This window comes from Triturus cristatus, chromosome 9, assembly GCF_964204655.1.
Source record: "Triturus cristatus chromosome 9, aTriCri1.1, whole genome shotgun sequence".
Taxonomy (NCBI): domain Eukaryota; kingdom Metazoa; phylum Chordata; class Amphibia; order Caudata; family Salamandridae; genus Triturus; species Triturus cristatus.
This window is the reverse complement of record NC_140592.1, coordinates 1,037,454,219-1,037,477,879: the sequence shown is the minus strand read 5'-3', so window position 1 is coordinate 1,037,477,879 and position 23,661 is coordinate 1,037,454,219. Positions and strand designations below refer to the sequence as shown.

General features: G+C 48.7%; 1 protein-coding gene across 4 annotated transcripts in view; it reads left to right on the top strand.

The window, feature by feature from the left end:
• The first annotated feature begins 11,065 nt into the window (after positions 1 to 11,065).
• The window catches only part of DDHD1 (DDHD domain containing 1), a 317,731-nt gene continuing 305,135 nt past the window's right edge, over positions 11,066 to 23,661 (top strand). Inside the window, exon 1 of one of the 4 annotated variants that reach the window (XM_085626836.1) lies at positions 11,066 to 11,960. In XM_085626836.1, coding sequence (XP_085482962.1) covers positions 11,246 to 11,960 — 715 coding nt within the window. In that variant the 5' untranslated portion in view covers positions 11,066 to 11,245. The remainder of the gene's footprint in view (positions 11,961 to 23,661) is intronic. The other 3 variants (XM_085626837.1, XM_085626834.1, XM_085626835.1) reach the window with 3 other exon arrangements.

The following is a 23,661-nucleotide window of genomic DNA, read 5'->3' as shown; positions in this document are numbered from 1 at the left end:
TCTGCTGCGGTGGCGTCAGTGGCGTGTGGCATGTGACTGCTTAGAGGTGCTGCACATTATCCTGGTGTAGCTCGTGATGCACAGTGTGAGCAAGGATCATTGATTGTGTAGTTGCCCTCATTCCACCTGTGTACTTTCAATGGCACATACTGCTTTTGCCCTTCCCCAGAGGATCATGTCCCTATGCCAAAGGTGCAATGCGTTGGATGCATACTATGCCTTGTTGTAAACAGCAAATGTGTTCTAATATGTGTCTCTGTGACATGTGCCAGGTGTATTGATGTAGTGTCACTTGTTCATCCTCACAGGTAGGCGCCTCTGCCAAGGAGCAGATATGGCTGACCGCCGTCAGCGCCGTGAGGAGTGCGGATGGTCGGAAGCGGCGCCTGTCCCAGGTGAGGAAACGCTGGCAGGATATCCGGTGCTGGACGCGGAGGATCGCACGGGTCCTGCTGGGGGACTCACCTGAGAGCCATAAGAACCGCGGGCGCCGCCGACTGACCCACATCCACAAGCGTGTGCTGCCGGTGGTATTTCCAGACTTGGAGAGGCGCTTACAGGAGAAGCAGCAGCAGGAAGGGGGTAGGTACATGTGTGTTTGTTGTGTTTCACCAGCATTTTTAAGTGCACAGTTGCATGGATACACTGCCAGGGTTTAAAGGTGCTGTGCAGATCCTGTTAGCCACAGTATAGCTGTGCTCTCCTGCCTCCCTTCCCCTCCTTGCAATATGTTCCCTGGTCTGTGTGTAGTCACTCCTTCACAAGGTAATGTAGGCTGGCGCTTTCTCCACGTGAACTATGCCTGTAGCATCATGTGTGGGGGTGGTGTGTAACAGGTTTGGGGACCTTGGCTGTGCCCTGTCCAGTTCAGTACATGTGGGTTCCATGTCAGTTGGCACTGATGCAGAGTCCAGACATGGGAGTTAGTCTCACAAGTGTCATGCCTTACAGCGCGCATGTCCTCTGTTGTGGCCTGTGACATGATGTGCATGAGTGTGCGATACGCATAGTGCAGGGATGTTGGGGTGTGTTGCAGTCATTCCCATTCAGGACCATGGAGTTGTGTTGCCACTACTGTCCCCTGGGGCATATTTTCCTAGGTGTCATGTGTGTCATCACAAAACGTGGACACTCTCAGTGTCTACAGCATAGGTTGTGCTCTGTGCCATTGTCCCCTGGCACCATGTATATTGACGTGAACTGTAGTACAAGTGTCCACTGTACAGCCTGACCTGATTTTCCTTGTTCATAGTCACAGTGGCCAGTGCCTGTGTGTCTAGTTACAATCCTCTGATGATGCACATTTGTACATGATTATTTGGACAGGCGCACCTTGGGTATTTGGCGTCCAATCTTGCATTTCTGCAGGCCCTGTGTATTTCACCCAGACTAAGAGATGTAAGTGCCACCTGTGTCTCAACAAATTGTCTCATGTAGGGGGTGGTTGGTGCGGGCCAAGCCTACATGTCAAAACCAGAATTCTCCTTGCTAGGTCTGGCCAGTGTGTGATGTTTGTCTGGACATACACTGAAGGTGCAGTGAGCCAGTCATGGTGGGCATGTTTTCAGTATTACCTATGCAGCATGTGCCTCAAGTTCATGGATATGGTCCCTCCTCATCCCTATTGTCGGCAACGCTGTGTGGTGCAGATTCAGTGCTGGATTGTCCCCAGGGCCTGGCTCCTATGTCAAACTCCATTTCATGTCAGTTGCTATTGTGTCATGCTCTCCATGGGTTTTCATTGGCATGGTGGGTGAACCAACTGTGTGTTGCATGCCCTACATCTGTACCTTGTTTTGTAGATGTTACTGATCTTCCTTTGCAGGCTATGCACTGTAACCTATGTAGATTGGACTCATGTGACATATGTATACAGGTGTGTGATTAATTGCTGTCTCTTCACCTTGCCCACAGCATCGTCGGGGGACACGGAGGGAAACATGAGCACAGACGGTGCGGAGGGACCGAGCACCTGTGCCAGCGTTGACATCGTGGCTGGCACATTGAGTGGTACAGAGGCGGAGGAGAGTGAGGCCGAGGACCTGTCCACTGGCACCACCGAATATGAAGCGGACGGGTCCGAGGATGATCTCTCCGAGTGGGCGGAGGCTGCACCAGCAGCTGACAGCGGCACAACATCGCACCCCGCCCCCTCCATTGCCATCAGCCGCCTCCCACTTGCTCGTGTCCCTTCCCAACGTGCCCGGTCACCACATGTCTCCTTCCTGCCAGGCACCGCACCCCCTGCCCCTGTCTCCACTGCTGCCGCCAATGCCGAGTCTGTGGACATCCAGCGGCAGTTGCAGATTGGTCAGGCTGCGATCCATAATGTCCTCCATGGCCACAGCCAGGTCCTCAACAACATGGAGGCATACTTGGAGGGCATTCACTCATCGCAGGCTGACCAACGCAGCTTGCTGAGGTCGATAGACTCGACACTGACTGCAGCAGTGGGTCTCCTGCAGCGCTTCATCCAACCCCCTACCCCTGCCCCATCCACACTTCCCACTCCCATGCCTGTCCCACGTACACCCAGACGTCAGCATGCACCCACCACGACGGACACAGGCACCACACCAGCAGGGAAGGTCACCCGCACACCTCCTGGCACGCACACACAGGGTGAAGTAGGCACACCCACTGGGTCGGGGGGCAAACGTAAGACACGCAGCCAGAGTGGGAGTCCGCATTCCACCCAATCCACTCCCTCCAAATCCCCTCCCCTCAGCTCTCCTGGCCACATATCACACAAAGACTCCTTCATGGCCGCTCTGTCCCTGAGCCCCACAGTGACACCACCCCGCAAGCGGTCAAGGGAGTCCCCGGTCAGGGTGGTTGAGTCCCCCCCCCTGTCTACGCCCTCCCCCAGTGGCGCTGCGACCCATCCCTCTGACCCCCCCCCTCCTTGGGGCCTGTGGTTCCTTCGGGTGCAGGGGATTCCCTGGAGGACCTTCCTAAGGTGTGCAGCGAGATCCTGGCCTCCGCCTTTGGCCCTGCCCCACCCCCTGTGGTGGAGTCCTCCATCCCTGCACCCACGACGCCTACCCTTCGCCTTCCTGTCCCTGCGGTGCCTGGTTCTTCCCCCCCACATGATGCCCTCACCCCTGTGGAAGACGACGGAATCTAACTGTGCAGGCAAGCTAGGGGACACGCTTCCCACTGTGTCCCCCATCCAGCTGTGACTTCTGGACTGCCCTATGGGCTTTGTAAATATTGGACTTCCTACAAACTAGATTTATTGGATCATGCTGAATAAAGCAATTTATTTTTTTCCCTTGGAACACTACTGCTTTGCTGATATTGCTGTTGGTGGGGCTGCTACATGGTTTTGGGTGGTGTTCATGTGTTGGGTGTGTGGGAAATGTAGTAGTGTGCTGGTCATAGGGGGGACCCTGAGATCTGTGTGCCATTACACGGTGTTAGCTAGGTTTCTCTGTTCATGTAAGCAGTTGCTGCATGGTGAAATTGTCCAAAGGTGTATTCCTTCCTCTGTGTACCCTGACATCTTCCCTGCAGGGTGTTCCCAATATTTAGCGCTGAGCTGTGTGTACATTAGCTGGGTGTGTGACGGACTCCTTCAACTTTGCACATGCATGCTGAGCGATGTCTCCACCTGCATCATTCGTGGCATCCTTGGTAGTCATTGTACTTGTGTATGTGGACGATTTACATGACTTCATGCGGACATGTTTTCTTTTTGGCGCTATGCATGCGTATACTCCCAGCCTCGCACACATGTGGTACATGTACTGCAGGGTCTTTGTGCACCTGACTGACATTTGTGGGCATGGTATCTGTGGCTACTCCACCCTTTGCGTTCCATGGGCACTGCTGGGAGTGTTAGGCACCCACCCCTCCTCTTTCTGCGGGAGTGTTAGGCACCCACCCCTCCTGTGTCTGGGCACTGCTGGGAGGACTCTGCACCCACCCCTCCTGTCTCTGGGCACTGCTGGGAGTGTTAGGCACACACCCCTCCTGTCTCTGGGCACTGCTGGGAGTGTTAGGCACACACCCCTCCTGTCTCTGGGCACTGCTGGGAGTGTTAGGCACCCACCCCTCCTGTGTCTGGGCACTGCTGGGAGGACTCTGCACCCACCCCTCCTGTCTCTGGGCACTGCTGGGAGTGTTAGGCACACACCCCTCCTGTCTCTGGGCACTGCTGGGAGGACTCTGCACACACCCCTCCTGTCTCTGGGCACTGCTGGGAGGACTCTGCACCCACCCCTCCTGTCTCTGGGCACTGCTGGGAGTGTTAGGCACACACCCCTCCTGTCTCTGGGCACTGCTGGGAGGACTCTGCACACACCCCTCCTGTCTCTGGGCACTGCTGGGAGGACTCTGCACCCACCCCTCCTGTCTCTGGGCACTGCTGGGAGTGTTAGGCACCCACCCCTCCTGTCTCTGGGCACTGCTGGGAGGACTCTGTACACACCCCTCCTGTCTCTGGGCACTGCTGGGAGGACTCTGCACCCACCCCTCCTGTCTCTGGGCACTGCTGGGAGGACTCTGCACACACTCCTCCTGTCTCTGGGCACTGCTGGGAGTGTTAGGCACCCACCCCTCCTGTCTCTGGGCACTGCTGGGAGGACTCTGCACACACCCCTCCTGTCTCTGGGCACTGCTGGGAGGACTCTGCACACACCCCTCCTGTCTCTGGGCACTGCTGGGAGTGTTAGGCACACACCCCTCCTGTGTCTGGGCACTGCTGGGAGGACTCTGCACCCACCCCTCCTGTCTCTGGGCACTGCTGGGAGTGTTAGGCACACACCCCTCCTGTCTCTGGGCACTGCTGGGAGTGTTAGGCACCCACCCCTCCTGTCTCTGGGCACTGCTGGGAGGACTCTGCACACACCCCTCCTGTCTCTGGGCACTGCTGGGAGGACTCTGCACCCACCCCTCCTGTCTCTGGGCACTGCTGGGAGTGTTAGGCACCCACCCCTCCTGTCTCTGGGCACTGCTGGGAGGACTCTGCACACACCCCTCCTGTCTCTGGGCACTGCTGGGAGGACTCTGCACCCACCCCTCCTGTCTCTGGGCACTGCTGGGAGTGTTAGGCACACACCCCTCCTGTCTCTGGGCACTGCTGGGAGGACTCTGCACACACCCCTCCTGTCTCTGGGCACTGCTGGGAGGACTCTGCACCCACCCCTCCTGTCTCTGGGCACTGCTGGGAGTGTTAGGCACACACCCCTCCTGTCTCTGGGCACTGCTGGGAGGACTCTGCACACACCCCTCCTGTCTCTGGGCACTGCTGGGAGGACTCTGCACCCACCCCTCCTGTCTCTGGGCACTGCTGGGAGTGTTAGGCACCCACCCCTCCTGTCTCTGGGCACTGCTGGGAGGACTCTGTACACACCCCTCCTGTCTCTGGGCACTGCTGGGAGGACTCTGCACCCACCCCTCCTGTCTCTGGGCACTGCTGGGAGGACTCTGCACACACTCCTCCTGTCTCTGGGCACTGCTGGGAGTGTTAGGCACCCACCCCTCCTGTCTCTGGGCACTGCTGGGAGGACTCTGCACACACCCCTCCTGTCTCTGGGCACTGCTGGGAGGACTCTGCACACACCCCTCCTGTCTCTGGGCACTGCTGGGAGTGTTAGGCACACACCCCTCCTGTGTCTGGGCACTGCTGGGAGGACTCTGCACCCACCCCTCCTGTCTCTGGGCACTGCTGGGAGTGTTAGGCACACACCCCTCCTGTCTCTGGGCACTGCTGGGAGTGTTAGGCACCCACCCCTCCTGTCTCTGGGCACTGCTGGGAGGACTCTGCACACACCCCTCCTGTCTCTGGGCACTGCTGGGAGGACTCTGCACCCACCCCTCCTGTCTCTGGGCACTGCTGGGAGTGTTAGGCACCCACCCCTCCTGTCTCTGGGCACTGCTGGGAGGACTCTGCACACACCCCTCCTGTCTCTGGGCACTGCTGGGAGGACTCTGCACCCACCCCTCCTGTCTCTGGGCACTGCTGGGAGTGTTAGGCACACACCCCTCCTGTCTCTGGGCACTGCTGGGAGTGTTAGGCACACACCCCTCCTGTGTCTGGGCACTGCTGGGAGGACTCCGCACCCACCCCTCCTGTCTCTGGGCACTGCTGGGAGTGTTAGGCACCCACCCCTCCTGTCTCTGGGCACTGCTGGGAGTGTTAGGCACCCACCCCTCCTGTCTCTGGGCACTGCTGGGAGGACTCTGCACACACCCCTCCTGTCTCTGGGCACTGCTGGGAGGACTCTGCACCCACCCCTCCTGTCTCTGGGCACTGCTGGGAGTGTTAGGCACACACCCCTCCTGTCTCTGGGCACTGCTGGGAGGACTCTGCACACACCCCTCCTGTCTCTGGGCACTGCTGGGAGGACTCTTCACCCACCCCTCCTGTCTCTGGGCACTGCTGGGAGTGTTAGGCACACACCCCTCCTGTCTCTGGGCACTGCTGGGAGGACTCTGCACACACCCCTCCTGTCTCTGGGCACTGCTGGGAGGACTCTGCACCCACCCCTCCTGTCTCTGGGCACTGCTGGGAGTGTTAGGCACCCACCCCTCCTGTCTCTGGGCACTGCTGGGAGGACTCTGTACACACCCCTCCTGTCTCTGGGCACTGCTGGGAGGACTCTGCACACACCCCTCCTGTCTCTGGGCACTGCTGGGAGGACTCTGCACACACTCCTCCTGTCTCTGGGCACTGCTGGGAGTGTTAGGCACCCACCCCTCCTGTCTTTGGGCACTGCTGGGAGGACTCTGCACACACCCCTCCTGTCTCTGGGCACTGCTGGGAGGACTCTGCACACACCCCTCCTGTCTCTGGGCACTGCTGGGAGTGTTAGGCACACACCCCTCCTGTGTCTGGGCACTGCTGGGAGGACTCTGCACCCACCCCTCCTGTCTCTGGGTACTGCTGGGAGTGTTAGGCACACACCCCTCCTGTCTCTGGGCACTGCTGGGAGTGTTAGGCACCCACCCCTCCTGTCTCTGGGCACTGCTGGGAGGACTCTGCACACACACCTCCTGTCTCTGGGCACTGCTGGGAGGACTCTGCACACACCCCTCCTGTCTCTGGGCACTGCTGGGAGTGTTAGGCACCCACCCCTCCTGTCCCTGGGCACTGCTGGGAGGACTCTGCACACACCCCTCCTGTCTCTGGGCACTGCTGGGAGGACTCTTCACACACCCCTCCTGTCTCTGGGCACTGCTGGGAGTGTTAGGCACCCACCCCTCCTGTCTCTGGGCACTGCTGGGAGGACTCTGCACACACCCCTCCTGTCTCTGGGCACTGCTGGGAGGACTCTGCACCCACCCCTCCTGTCTCTGGGCACTGCTGGGAGTGTTAGGCACACACCCCTCCTGTCTCTGGGCACTCCTGGGAGTGTTAGGCACCCACCCCTCCTGTCTCTGGGCACTGCTGGGAGGACTCTGCACCCACCCCTCCTATCTCTGGGCACTGCTGGGAGGACTCTGCACCCACCCCTCCTGTCTCTGTGCACTGCTGGGAGGACTCTGCACACACCCCTCCTATTTCACAATATGTACGCTTAGAACATACACGTGTGTGGGTTCGCTACATGCATACGAGGTGGGGGTACGTGTCGTACATACACGGTTGGGGTGGGGGTACGCTCCATGCATACGGGGTGGGGTTACGGTCCAGACATACACTATTGGCATGGGGGGTACGCTCCATACGTCCGCGGGTGAGGGTAGGGGTCGTACTTACACTGTTGGGGTGGGGGGTACGCTCCATACGTACGCGGGTGAGGGTAGGGGTCATACTTACACTGTTGGGGTGGGGGGTACACTCCATACGTACACGGGTGAGGGTACGGGTCGTACTTACACTGTTGGGGTGGGGGGTACGCTCCATAAGTACGCTGGTGGGGTTACGGTTCGTACGTACACTGTTGGCATGGGGGTACGCTCCATGCGTACACGGGTGAGGGTATGGGTCGTACTTACACTGGTGGGGTGGGGGGTACGCTCCATGCATACGCGGGTGAGGGTACGGGTTGTACTTACACTGTTGGGGTGGGGGTATGCTCCATACGTACGCGGGGGGGGGTACGGGTTGTACTTACACTGTTGGGGTGGGGGGTTCGCTCCATACGTACGCGGGTGAGGGTACGGGTCGTATTTACACTGTTGGGGTGGGGGGTACGCTCCATACGTATGCGGGGGAGGGTAGGGGTCGTACTTACACTGTTGGGGTGGGGGGTACACTCCATACGTACGCGGGTGAGGGTACGGGTCGTACTTACACTGTTGGGGTGGGGGGTACGCTCATACATACGCGGGTGGGGTTACGGTTCGTACGTAGACTGTTGGCATGGGGGGTACGCTCCATGCGTACGCGGGTGAGGGTACGGGTCGTACTTACACTGGTGGGGTGGGGGGTACGCTCCATGCATACGCGGGTGAGGGTACGGGTCGTACTTACACTGTTGGGGTGGGGGGTACGGGTCGTACTTACACTGTTGGGGTGGGGGGTACACTCCATACGTACGCGGGTGAGGGTACGGGTCGTACTTACACTGTTGGGGTGGGGGTACGCTCCATGCGTACGCGGGTGAGGGTACGGGTCGTACTTACACTGTTGGGGTGGGGGGTACACTCCATACGTACGCGGGTGAGGGTACGGGTCATACTTACACTGTTGGGGTGGGGGTACGCTCCATGCATACGCGGGTGGGGTTACGGTCCGTACGTACACTGTTGGGGTGGGGGTACGCTCCATGCATACGCGGGTGGGGTTACGGTCCGTACGTACACTGTTGGCATGGGGGTACGCTCCATGCATACGGGGGTGGGGGTACAGTCCGTACATATCCGTACCCACGCTGTGGAATGCTTGTGCAGGCCGTACCCAGGCCTTTGCCACGTGGGTACGAGCCGTCCCGCCATTGTTGGGGTGACGTAGGTGTGGGCGTGGTACGACTCGTACCCACGCTCTTAAGGCGTGGGTACGGGACGTACCTGTATTGTTGTGTTGCCGGTTCGCGTCGTCAAGAACTTCCGTTGTGGCGGTCGCTGGCTTAGCTGGACACGCCCCCGCCCCCTCGTAGTGACCAGGGCCTGAGGGTCAGGTATGTCCAGGGCATGTTTGCTGTGTGACTTTGGTGGGGGTTTTGTGGCCTGCCCCTGGTCCTGCCACCCCCCCCCTTTCCCCCCTCCCTTTGTTGTTCTAACCTTCTGCGGCGTCTGCGTCCGAACCTGTAGAGGAGGTCGACTGCTATGAGGGCCGGGATGACACGTAGGTTCGGGTCCATGTCTGTCCGTCGCGTACAGGTACTCCTTGTTCTCGTCGTCCTGTCTGTCCGTCGCGTACAGGTGCTCCTTGTTCGCGTCGTCCTGATTTCCTGGCAGTTTTTGGCAGCTGGAAAATATTCACTGTGCGGGATGACGTCGGTGCAAATCGTGATTCCTGGTTCGTGAATGGCAGGCTGCGTGCGTCCCGACGTCACGTCGGCGCTTTCCCGGATCGCATTTGTACGTTTATTTTCGTCGGTCTGTGTTTTGTATGATTCGTACGGAAATGGTGTTTCCGTGCGAATCGTAATTCCATGTTTGTAAAGTTTTACAACCGGGTACGAGTCGGACGGAGAAAACGCCCCCACTGACGGTTCGTACCCGGTTTTTACCGGATCGTAATCGGCACCTAAGACTAGTCCCCACTTTGAAATTTTCTTGGATGTTATCCAGCCCCCACTGGCCAAGAAATTATACATTCAGTTCAGACACGGCTCTTTACCACTGAGGGCTCTTACCCACAGGTGGACTAGTGTGCCTTGTCCCACGAGTTCCTGTCCAGAATGTATTGATACCTGTGAGTCAGAGTTGCATGTTGTGCTCTTTTGCCCTCTTTACACCAAGGCAAGAGCAAAATGGATTATTCAACTCTGTAAGTCCAGGGGCCTTAGGGACTATCAGTAGGTGTTCAGAATTCTTAAATATGACACTACCCCTATGATAGTGTTTGCGACGGCTAGATTCCTCCTTTCCATGTGGTATTCAAGGCGTAAAAAATTACAAAATGAGAGGTTATAATCTGTTCCTAAAGATGATTCTAGTGCTGTAGCGAAAGCATGTCTAGATATGAGATTGTTTAGGGATTGGATCTTGTTCTACCTCGTCCCTCCTAATGCTTTCAATTGTGTTTTAATGTAATTTAATTTGTAAAACAGGTCTTTATTTTTGATGGACTATATTATATGTAAATGTCCATTTTTTATCATTTTTATTGTAAATAGGTATTTATGTCTTTTTATGGAATTATACCGAAATAAAAGCTTTTGACTGACTATGATTGGTGCCCTGTGGCATCATAGGCACTCTAGACTCTGTTTAACTGTTTACTACATCATTTTTTCCAGCCATGTTATATGTATTTATTTTAACTTGGTCCTAGAGAAATACAGTAAAGAAAAATCAGTCATAATCGAGCCTCCATCCAGTATTGTAATAGAATTAAGTCACTTTAGAATAAATAAACGTTAGTTGAACGAATAGCAGTTGAAGAGCGTTAATAGGTAGCGAACTGCTTTTAATACGGCTTCATGTGACCCAAGTTTTTTTTAACGGTTTTTGCCTTCATTCGCTTTAAAAGCATCGCCCACGTTAATAAAAGCCTTCGCCCTCATTGATGACCCAACCAACATGTGACTATACTTAAATAAAAAAAGCAGCTCCCTGGCCCTCGCCGTAGACTGTTCCTGTGAGCTGTGCTGCTGGTCCAGGTTGTGACAGGTGCACTGGGTGAACTGACAGCTGCGTGTACAGTACCTTACTCACAGCGAAGATGACGGGTGAAGCCGCTAGACACGCTTCCTGTGGAAGCGCTTCGTTGGTAAATAAAGCGCCCTCTCTGGGTCGGCTCTGCCTGTATTAAAAACATATATCCAGACACCCACTGGGCAGAGGACAGACAGACAAGCCGCCCTGGTAAGATAGGCAAATGGAGACGTGACGCTCAGGGCACGCGACGCCGAGTGCACCGCGGCTCGTGATCCGAGGCCAGCTGGAGCGCAAGGCACCACCGGGATGTGCGCAGGCTCCGCCCCCGCCGCGCCCGGCCCCGCCCATCACCTCCCACCCTGTACTGCCTGGCTGGAGGCTGCCGGTACGGGCGTTGAGACCTGCGAGCAACGGGGCCAGTCCTTCCTTACGAGCGGCGGATGCTTCCGCGGCCCTTCCCGCTGGCATTGATGCGTGAGCGGCAGAAAGACCGAGGACAGAAAGGGAAGCGCCCCCCACCGCTGGAAGCATGAGTTTCACGGACGGCTACCTGCTCGGCGCCGAGCCGGGGGAGAAGAACGGGGACTGGCAGCCGGGGGAGCCCGGTTACCACTTCACTGTCTACGAGGAAGATGGGGCGGACGAGCGGGTTAGCGCCCGGCTGCAGGAGAGGCCGGGGGACGAGAGGCAGCAGCCCCACCGCCACCACCATCACCACTACTGTCAGTACCCGCTGCCCACCCCCGGCCAGCTGGAGCTCTGCCTGGGGCAGCCAGCCTTCGACTTCGCCTCCTCGCCATGCGCCCCGGGCGAGGAAGAAGAGGAGGAGGGCGCGGTGCCCGGCGAGGGCTGCAGCCTGGCCCTGCCCGAGAGGAAGCGCACCCGCTCCACCAGCTCTCGGCACCGCTACGAGATCGTGACCGAGCTGGGCCCGGAGGAGGTGCGCTGGTTCTACCGGGAGGACAAGAAGTCCTGGAAGCCATTCATCGGCTACGACTCCTTGCGCATCGAGCTGGCCTACCGGCAGTTGTGGGACCAGGGTGGCGCCAAGGCGCCTGCCAAACCGGAGGAAGGGGGCGAGCCGTCGAGTCCGCCGGGGGAGGAGGCAGAGGAGGCACGGGAAGGGGGCCTGACGCTGGACGTGGTGCCCTTAGACCTGCTGAAGATCGAGCCCGTGTGCGTGCGCAGCGGCCTCTATGAGGTGGATGTGGCAGGAGGAGAGTGCTACCCGGTGTACTGGAACCGTAAGTGCATGTCTGCTGCTTGTCACTGTGCGGAAGAGCATGTGTACCCAAGGGAGTCCTACAGCATGTGACCCTATGGCCTGTGTTCATATTAGATGTTTCGCTTCTGCGCGAGACTAAAAGTCACCAGGTGGAAAGGTAAACAGAACATGTTGGAACATGGAAATGCAGACATCAGGATTGGGGGCATGCTTAATGGAGTAACCATGTAGTTTTTTTAAATCCTTTTGAAGAGGGCTGGAATTTGAGAATGCACACTTATACTTGGATGCGGTGCGCTCCTAACGGCTGGCTACATCACCTGATAACTCGGGCTACGCTAGGTGCCCCTGTGCTTGAAGTCGTGTCAGTTAGAACATCCAAACACATCATCTATCGATACCTTTTATTTGACAAACTGAAAATAAAATGGGCCAGACAGTTACAAAGATTCCGTAAGAGGACCTTTACATTACTGGCATCTAAAGAAGTATGGGACTCCCCAAGGTTATGTATTGCACCACCCTTGTGTTTTATGTACAGTTATTAAAATACAGGTATTGAAACCAAAAGTATTTTGAATAGTAGAATAACGGGCACACAGTTAGTACAAGGAAAACTAATTCCTGATGATGCCTGTTATGGTCTACACAGGGCTCGTGTTTGTCCCTATTGCTTTTTTAACATCTGTATTAAACCTCTCCATAATCTCTGATGCAAATTAAATGTTTTTAGAACTACTTTGACACCGAAGGGCTGGTTCGTTTAACTGGAGATTTGGGCATAAAACAGACCAGAATTAGTAGCATATTTGACCTGAGCCAAATGTGAATGCGTGGCAACTGGCTCTGTCATGTTAAGGTTAAATATCGAGTTTCTGTTGGTAGAAGTAGATGTCATTTTAAAGTAGGAAAAGATCAGGTGTGCAAGGACACAATGTAATTCCCCATAAAAGATGAGGCAAAAACTCTTGGAGTTTGGGTTGATAGAAGAATACAATTAGTGCCATAGTCACAGCTTCCACCTATCACTTAAAATGACTCCTGACAGCTCAGCATCTCCCGAACAAAGCAGATCAGGTTAAAATTGCATTAACTTTCGTAGGAGCCAATATATGTATTTTTGCACGTTTAACTGGTCAGTGCCACAATCCAACTACTTTAAAACTGGGCAGTGGTACACAACAATATCACTTCAACTCTTAAAGTGATGCACTGTTGTCGGTGAAGAAAAGGATCAATTTTAAGACCTTTAACTTGGGCTCCCTGTATATTATTTGGCCTGAACAAATCAGGCAACAAAGGTTGGCACCAACGTCTAAAATTAATAGGAGCACAGATATGGGCCTTGGCATCCAAAACCAGCACTATGTCGAACTTTTTACCAGGCCAGTTAAGGCATACGGAGCTGTACCTACAATTTAGAAAAGTTAAAAAACTTTTCTAGCTCGTCCTTAATGTTTGACTATGGCAACACTTAAAAAGTGAAGAATGGGCAGCATTCTACAAATTGTTGCTGCTGATGGTACTTACATCTGGATGGTCAGTAGTTCTGATTGTCCCACTAAATAGCCTGGCAATAGCACCAGAAGCAGTGACAACAGGTATTGACGGCTTCAAAATTGTGTAATTTTGAAAGTATATTACATCTTTCCCTTACTATAGTCGGGGCTAACTCACTAATAAAATCTATCGAGACGAACATGCGTGAAGACTGCAACAATTGCTCAGTCGTCTTTACTTCTTGACCTCTTTATATCCTGATCTTTCTTAATCTGGCTTTGATCCCCTGAGCCGCATATGTCTGTGACTCATGTTCCTCCGAGGAAAGGTATTTTTACCTGCTTAGAATGTATTTTTAACATACCAACATACTGTTGTGTTCACTGAATGATAATCATTATTAACCAAATTAACATAGACGTGACAGCAGCTGCGGTCTATTTTTGCTTTACTAAATGTATAACCAACATGGTTTGCACCACCTCACTTGTCTGAAGCATCTTGTATGCTGCTATTATTTTAGACACATTTTATTTTCCCAGCCAAGCAAACATACATAACCAGAAATGAGAGTTGGACAGAACTCTTGGTAAGGAGTATTACCCACATCACCAGTTGCGCAATAATGAAAATGTATTGACGCAATATAATGCAAATTTATTTGCCAAAACTGTACTTCGTCTAACATACTGACCCTATCTTACAGTTTAAAATTGAGATGCTGCATATATCTATAAGAGAGAACCTACTTTCGAGCTAATGCAATCTGTTTCTTCCTTGTCACCATGTGTTATAAAGTTTCATAGAATATCATTGGCTCGTATATGAAACCCATTAAGTCATTGTGCACCAGTTATCTAAGGTCGAGGGAGCCCGCTTCCCCACTGTTGAGTGATCTCTTGTAATCCCCAGGCCTATATTGCAAAAATATATATTTGGAAATGCTCTCTTTTCTCCAAGCTCAGAATAAGGCAAGTATCACAGATGCATTAAAAGGATGCCCCAGTATGCTGGATACACAATTTTTGACCCTCTTTAACTAAGCCTGGAGGACTCCACAGATTATAGGGATAAATGAACCAACTGATCCAAAGCCTTCCAAGCTATTGTTCTCGGAGGTCATACCAAATTTAACTAGCTGGTCTACTGTATAATAGTCCAAATGGGGACATCCGTAGTTAGACCCATTTTCACTAAACTTGTTAAAGTTGTCTTCAGGCGCCTGTTCATAAAACCTTTATATCTTTGGTGATCTACAAATGTAGTTACTTATTGCCTTCTCCATATGTTAGAAATTGGCAGTCCATGTGTGGTGGACGTATCCCATTAATGAGGGTGAAGTGTACTGATTTAGTCCCGTTATTGAGGAAGATTAAGTATTCATATAATTCAATCCCTTCAAGGCTCCATAAATTGAGTGACCAGGGTCCGCAGTATACAAAAGCAAATTTCCAGCTTAAATTGAAATAACATTTTTCTAGTCATTGTCGGATCTCATGCTTCTAACCAGAGTATTCTGCCTAATTCTTCTCGCTGTTCCTTCAAAAAAGAGAGCAATAAGAAGCACAGCAACGGGACATTAACATATCTCTTGCCCCATTTCAAAGGTATAACTACCCTACAGCACAGTGCACCTTGGGAAAGAAAGACGTGATTGTATAAAAATATTTTAGTTCATTATGTCATTAGAATCAATCTTTGGGAGAGAGTATGTTTGGACAATTTCAGTATTTGGAGGACCTTTGGAATTATGCTGCAGGGGTGGGCCAAGTTATGTAGCAGAGTTGAGTAAATTATGAGGCACGAAAAGGCTAATAATACGTCACGTTTTGTGATAGTGGTACTTCATTATTTTGTAATTTTTAAACTGTCTGGGCATTGGTTTCACTTTATTAGTACCAGCTTAACACCCAAAGATAGCAATAAGCAACAGAAAGGTGACCAGTCAACCCCTGCAAAGGGCCTTCCACTGCACAGCATTATGTGGTACTGCATTGTTTGTCACTTTTGAACCCTTTGAGCTAGAAACATTTATTTTTTTATGTTAAAATCTGTAGATTATTCAGCAGATGATAGATTATGTGGCAAATGCGATCAATTTATAATTATGGAAAAAACACAGCGCCGTTCAATTGCATAATTCCAGTGGCCAGGAGTATTTGTTAAAAAACAATCATAACAATTGAAAATAAAGGACATACCGTTCCTGCAACCTTATGTTTGACCCCACCAACCCCAGCAGACGGTAAATAATTAATCAAGCATACATTTAGTACAAATAAAGTAAACAAAAAAGGAATAGACATTTAGTTCACGAGTGAAAACAAACAATAATAATTTTCTTTGAGTGTTCAAAGAAGAAAAATCAGGGACCATATTACCAATGCCATTCAACCTCCCCGAAGTTTAAATTTGTCGACTTTTCAGTGCCTTTTATGATGTGAATATAGGATCGTAATCCAGATTAGTCAAGGGTCATTACATATTTTCCTGAAGGTTGCTGTGGGAGAAATTAACAAAATATTTTACAATTTATTCTTCTTCCTCCTATTTACAGTTCCTATTATCTAAACAGCAATTTGTACAAAATTCAGCTAGTATAGAAAATTTGTTTTAAAACATTTATCAACTGCTTCTGATTTCAGTGTTGGTTGTTAAACAATATTTCAGTCCATTCATGTGTTTGAAACCATTTTTTTATACATCAGTATTTAAAAGTGCAAACATTTGTCTTGTATGCCACTTGAACGTGCTCAATAATATACAACATATACATAGGAATATAATCAAACATATGGATTATTTTCCAATTATGATAGTAAATAGGTTTCCTATTTCACAGTATATTCAGAACCATAGTCTGTAAAGGATCAAGAGGTTCCAATCAAGTCCCAACATAAATTTGGCAACCGGAGTGTTATTCACTTTAACAGAAGGTATTTCAATTCCAAAAGTCTCTATATACAAAAATTACCATTTTATGTTATACTACCAATGGCATAAATACATATTGCCTAATTACGAGTTTGGTGGTGCGGGAGCGACCACCATGCCAGCGTCCTGCACTACCAAATCCGTGTGCGCACTGCCCACCAGATTCCGAGTTTCCTCGTGTCTGGTGGGCTTTTTTTGGTGGTGCCTCTGAAAGCGGACACCACAGTGGGAACGCTAAAAACAGTTCCTGCATAACATGGACTGTAACGTCCAGGCCGTTCAGGAATTGGGGCATGTATCCCTATGCACATGGGCAACAGGGGGCCCTGTAAGACTTCCATGACACCACTGGCGGTCCTGAAACTCGTAATATGCATGGCAGTGCTGTAGCTGTACCACCAGGATACTGCTGAGCCTTTGACCGTTGCGCCACCACCAGGTAACGGCGCTTGCGGCGGTGCAATGACGGTCCAACCGCCAAAGTTGTAATTGGGGCAGTCGGACCGGCAGCTAGACGGTGGCTGGACTGCCACAGCCACGAGTCTGGTGGTCCTCAGACCAGATAAATGATTCCAGTGCGCTGTGTAGTAGACTTTCTCTATGGGGCAAAAATGCTTTAGACCAAGACCTCGTCAAACTTCAGATAAATCTGACTTCCGTTTAGCTACATATAATCATGCATGTCATAATCAGACTGACTCTTAATATTGAAAAGGAGTACCTCCAGTTGGCCTTCTTTATTTATGAACCAGTTGTTTAAGAAAATTGCCCCTCGATTTGCATAAATTACAAAAGAGAATGTGACCCATAGATTACAACATAGTGCTATCGCCTAACAGTCTATGGATACCAACCTCTGTGCCGTTTGCTGAAAAAAAAGCAAAAAAGAAACCGTACAAAGTATCTCAATTATTACACAAACTTGCTTTAAAAGGGCTGCTGCAACGTTAGAAGAGGTCTGTTGGTCAATTTCTTTTAAATTGATGATACGGTCTGGGGAATCAAACACACAATAGTATGCGTGTGTCCTTCATTCTACTTAGAAACTAATGATCGGGATCTCTCACTAGAATTTTTGTTAAAGAAATACAACACATTTCAAGGCACCATCTTAGAGTGACAGTGTTCAAGCTTATTAGGTTATATTTCACATATGGCTTACCTTACTGACACGGTCTTGGGGCAACCAACATCATTTGAAAAACGATGGTTGAACAACGGCTACTGTAAGGCACTTATATAGTGTTCCTGATTGGTTGATGAGATCAAACAGGGAGTATGTGCTTACTCTGCGATTTTACCACCACAAACTACCCTGATGAAAGTGGTCAAAAGCACCCGCCATCGTAGAGCAATAAGATAAACAAGCATTGGCATAGCCAATAGGTCTCGCCTTTGGGACCTTATAAGTGTTTAGCCATGCAACAGTTGCGTAAATAAATACTTATAAGGTCCCAAAAGCGAGACCTATTTGCGAAAGTGATCGCAATCACGATCAAACATCAAAGCGGCCGTGGGGCCGAAAGTGAAAGTAATCGCGGTAAAACGTGGCGCGCGCGCCCGCGCACATGCACTGTAGCTCTAGGCTGGCCTGGTAGCACTTTTTGGAGCCCTCTCAATAAGTCTCGCCAGACCAGCGCATGCGCTGGGTCAGGCGAGACCTAAAAAGCAACGATGTAGGAAATTAAAAATGCAAAGCAATGCGCAATGGATGCAACAAACGTCATCTGTGTAGTAAATCAAATGACACCCGAAGTATCAATTCCATGACAGCGCAAGAGTAAAGAATTTCAAGCCAACAATACCTATATCGAGGAAAGAAATAAGTAATTTGATTATCTCATCAGCTAACAATTCATATCGAAAGTGCACCCAAAATCTGCATTGATTTCATTGTAGATATCCTATTGACATTTAATCAAAATCAGTATTATTAGTGAGCTAAACTATTTATTACTTACTACAAAGGGAACATGTAAATCAAGGTGTACTCATTAATGCTTACTAAGTTGCCAGATAATGCCTTTCGACTGCAGAGTTTAAAGTGGCAATGACAGTATTGAGGTTTTCCAAATCCAGTGATTTTCTTTAATGGCCAAGGCCCTCTATTTGATCCTCTTATAGTCATACCGATAATCTCAATAGCAAACCAGAACATACCACTTGGTTTGTGATCTTTTCCTAACAAGTGTTCCTCAAAGGATGCATTTGACACCCTGCATCTAATCCTAGATTGACGCTATAAAATGCGATTTTCACCTGCTGGTTTGTTTTACCAATATATCTTAGCCAACATGACCATTTGGTTCAATAAGTCAAGTTTTTTTGTCTAACAAGTAGAAAATGCGTAAAGGGCCTAGATCTGTTAATTGATAGAAAAACATTTTTTATTGCCACTTAGGTAGGCTTGTGCTACTAAATAGAATGATAGATTCTCAGCGTCCTGAAAATAATTAGTCATCTTGGAGCAGTCCCTATGGATACGTAGAAACTGTCAAATCCACATATTTGGATTATGGGTCAAGCATAGTCTACCAACCAGCCACAAGTGGGCAGCCAGGAGGGGACTCAGTCTTTATTTTTGGAATAGTAAATAACATTGGAATACATACATTGGGATTATTTAGCAAACTGTACTCCTTTTGGCTGATCCCAACCCTCATTAAGAGCATTATCAGTTAATATTTTCTGATTCTATTAGTGTGATCACAGTTCAGGAGTTTAAAACATTCAACATCAGCTGTCTATGTATCTTGTGTAAATATTTTGTCTGATCTTGCAGGACTATTCCGCCTCATTTGACCACAGGTCTAATAATTAATTCATTGAGTTTGGCAATGTGTTTGATTGCTCTGGACTTGCCAAACAAAAGGCTGTATTTTATATAGATTTCTTTTTTGAACATGGCACCTATCTAAGTAAAATCAACATTTTCATAGAGCAGGACTTCTTTGTCCATTTGATGGTTTACCTGAAAGAAGATAGACAGTAAGTGTAAGACTGTGGTGTCAGAAGAGTCTTGATTTGAATTGAATTGATTTCAATTTATTGTTTTTTAACCTAATCATTCTAAAGAACTTGTACAGTTCCAATTTAGACTTGAAAATGTTGTTTCTATATGAAGGAACAAAGGATAGACCTTTACTCAAAACTTCAACCTCCCACGTTCTAAAACATGGGATGGTAAATTCAATATTGGAATCTCCATATTGTTTGCTACTCGTAAAACTGATTCCTGGTTTGTATAGTATCTTCCTTAGTTGCCACCCCACTGTTGACATCTTCATCCCAGTTTCCTCCGTTAGCAACGTAATGGGCCTCACTATAAAACAAAAAAATGATTTCTGATTCTCTAATGCTTGTGTCGTGGTGCTTTGATGTTCAGAGTCTGAAACTGAAAAGGTTTCAGAAAAAGTCACAACTTTTTAAAGTGGGAAAGGAGGGCTATTTGATAATTTTTATATATAATCATTTTATCGTTGCCCAAGGGGTACTCCTGTTGTTTTGGAGTAACTTTGTTACCCCAGTCCCTTGTACTTCTCAAAAAGGTACACCCTGTGTTGCCATTGTGCCATTTTAAAGTAATGGCAGGCAACAATACTCAATTGGCTTTCACCTTAACATTGGGGTACGTATCTAATGGAGGAGTGAATGTCCAATATTCCATACTACAGCTTTCATTCACTGGAGCTGAGAGCTTTTTTTGGCATCCAATGATGGGCATCTGCTGCTGCTTCAACAACCAGAGTATGAGCATAAGCAAGATAACCATAGAGACATTTCGGCTTGTGTCTATTGCATCTGCAGGGCAGGAACCAGATTGGTCAGGGTTAATCAGGGACTCTGTTACTTCACAAAGATGATTGACTAAAATCTTTGGAAGTATTTGGGTCTTAACATTTAGCAGAAATATAGGCCTTCAGAAAAACATTCTTCAGTTTATCTGGTTCATGAATGAGGACAGTTGCAGCCATGTCTAGGTATGTTGGAAGACTTCCCTCTTCCATTTGAAACATGAAAAGTATGGGGGTTCTGACATCTTATTCAATAATCACTTCAATCCTATGTCGGAAGGTCAGTAGGGCCAGGAGCCTTTCCCCCTTTTATCTACTACAGTCCCTCGGTAATTTCTTCCACTGTCAGATTTTCATTGTCCACAAAGTCTGTACTTCAGCCACGTCACCCACATTTCCGATGCCGAACAGGGGTTAGAGATACTTTACAAACATTTGCCCCATCCTAGTCTACCTTCTCCATCGCTCACTTCATGTACCCATCTGCGACTCTTCCTCCTTAATAAGCCTTGCCAGCAATATTGTCTGCTCAAGATGTGGTCCTATCTACTGTCTGTATTTGCTATTACTTGATCAGTCTGGCACCCAGACTCCATCAAGGAACCCTATGTATAGTGCTTTTCTATTTTCCAGAGGTCATCCTTATTTGCTTATGCTTTCTTCTTTCCTGATGTATGTAAAATTGCCTATCATCGCTAGACTGTCTTGTTAGCATTCTGCTGTGTCAGTGAAGACTGAACTGAGCCCATATTCTCTTTGAAATAGTGACCACTGGAGAGCATCAGGTGTTGTTTAGTCTCCATATCATGGAGTTTCACGTCTAGCCCCCATTTCTCTAACGTATAGGTTGATTTTTGCAATACGGTTGATCCGTAGTGCACATAAGATGTCTTTTTAAATGTCCGGTTTGGGGCCGCTGTGATGAACAGGTAATCTGACTTAGAGAAACAGTTCCTCACCTTCAAGGAGGAGTATTGAGTTCTCTCTAGATGTGCCTCCAAATGTCAACTAAGCACACCACAGTAGTGCAGAATTATAGCCTGGACCTATTCTGTCCTGTTTTCAAAGGAAGTGCTGATCTCCTCTAGTTAACAATAGGGCGTCATGAGTCTGTAGTAGTAGTAGTACCACCACCCATATCTTCACCTTCGTTTGTATTGAATTCTGGGAGTAGATGCACTGAAAGTAGTACTGTCTTCAAGCCTTCCCAATCTCCTGCCACATTGCAACCTAACCAGTCCATATTTATTCTGTCTCAAATGGCAGAGCTCTCTTGAAAAGGGATTCCTCACCCGGGACCTGGAAGTGCATCCTGAATGTGTTGGGATGACGTACCTGCCTCTTCCAATAGATCTACAAACACTTCCCACCTGATGTGTTTCCTGAAGCAGTACACACTAGGCCTGAGTCATTTAAGGATTTAGAGCACTTTACTTCTTGTGAGTTTATGTTCAAAGGCATTCATATTATGTCCGTATCTTAAGTGTTATGTTTCTGAATCATAGCTGGCAGACACTGCTATTCTTGTCTCAGATCTTTAGATATCTCTTGATTTCAGCACTCTTTCTTTCAAGAACCAAAGTGCCTTGTTGCCTTTGTTTTAAATCTTTGCACACCCCTCAAAGTATAAACAATGGCAACTTATGTGAGAGTTCCTTTTTGATTTTCAAAGAGCCTGTCATACCTCTAGTATCTGTCCTCCCAATTGAGTATTTTCAACCCCCTGGCATTTGGTAGGCAGCTAAGATAGGTGCATTGCCAATGCCAGTAGGTCTGGATTATAACTGAAAGCACTTCTTCAGTCATTGGTGAGTTTAGGCACCCAGCAAGTGATCATACATGCACTCTCACATATCTTTTTACTAATGATCCATTCACCCACCCGCTGACTTATTCTTGTTTACCCACTTAGCTGTCCGCAATAAAATACATACACAACAAAAGCATTTTTTGAATAGGTTAATAAATAAGAGTCGAAAAAAAAAAATCCTGCTCCAACTTGGTAAGCATATGCTTGTAATAAAAAAATAAAACAGCACATAATAGCGGGCAGCCATCTTGCAGTGGTGTCGTACATCGTTTCTCATCGTTTAAAACTTGCAATTCCACAGTGTTTGGAAGCACCCTGTTGATCATCTTGAAATGGATAAAAAACTACTGTTTTAAAGTGGTCACCCCTTTTTATAAGCAATGGCAATGCTGTGCACTACAGATTAAATGATAGAGCATTGTCTGGGAAGCAGAGGGCAATCGAGTCAATAACTTAAGTGGGTTGACCCATTGCCCTTTGCTGACATGGATGAAAACAGAATGTGAATGACACTTGAACAGACCAGTGATAGAAGATGGCTAAGGCAAATCTCCTCAAGAGATTTACTTTTATGTACTTCTTTTTTTAAGAATTATTTTTAAATTCCGAAGCCTGGCGTATAGATAAACCTGTTAAGCCCTTCTAAGAGGTTTTCCGCAAGGATAATTACAGTGCAACTCTTATTCCCTCCCCCCCCCCCCCCCCCCCCCCCCGGGTTTGTCAGAAGGGGTACTCCACACCAACTCATTGCCTACTGAGTGGGGTTTCATGTAATAAAATACCTAACAGGCTTTAATGGCAGTGTAATGACAATCCACACTAAAAGATCTAGTGGCTTAAACTCGTGCTTTATGTTTTTGAAAAAATTTTTATTGAACATTTTACTATTTTAGCATATAACAATGAGCAAGGCACATCTTGTAAGAAGGGGTTGGTATAAGGCATATTAGTAGTGTTCACAGAATAACTTTAGGTGCCGTAGTAATGCTAAAAGAAAAGAGTCCTAGTGGAACACGCTGTGGTATTACAGGAAAGGGATAAATATCTGTAGTTTCCTCCACCATAATCAATATGGGGCCATTTAGGCAGCATATCTGCTCATTCCACTAGCTTGGTAGCAAAAAGAATATGAAGTGGTGATCAGCAATTGAATAAACAGTATTTAGCCATGCTTTACATAAATAAGTCGGGTCTACTGCCTTTGTAGTAACAAATTAGATATCGCATCTGGCAATACTTTTCTCATTGAACCAATGTATCCTGTATCCTTGATCACTGACTTGTCACTGTAGGAAAGACCTAAAAAAATAAAATGTATACTTTCATAACTAATTAAAATGACAGTCTGCCGTGGACTTTTAAAAATGTGCAGAAAATGAAAACACGAAGCTTCAATGGCCTTTAATCGGAAGCTTTCTCCTATAATCATGTTCTTTAAAAATGTTAAAACATGTACAAGTATAGTTCGTAGTTAATGTGACTTGTTTAGATTCCATTTTAATTATAGAATGTGTTTTCTTAACTTACAATATTTAGTAAACGTGAGCAGTAGTAGTGTATAGTTTGTATTTAATAAACTTGGCATTTAAAAAAATAAAATTGCACAAGAGCAGTGACCGCTAAATAGAATTAGTGGTTTGCAGCTTGCTTAGAAGAAGCGTCATTTGACTTTGCAGATAACA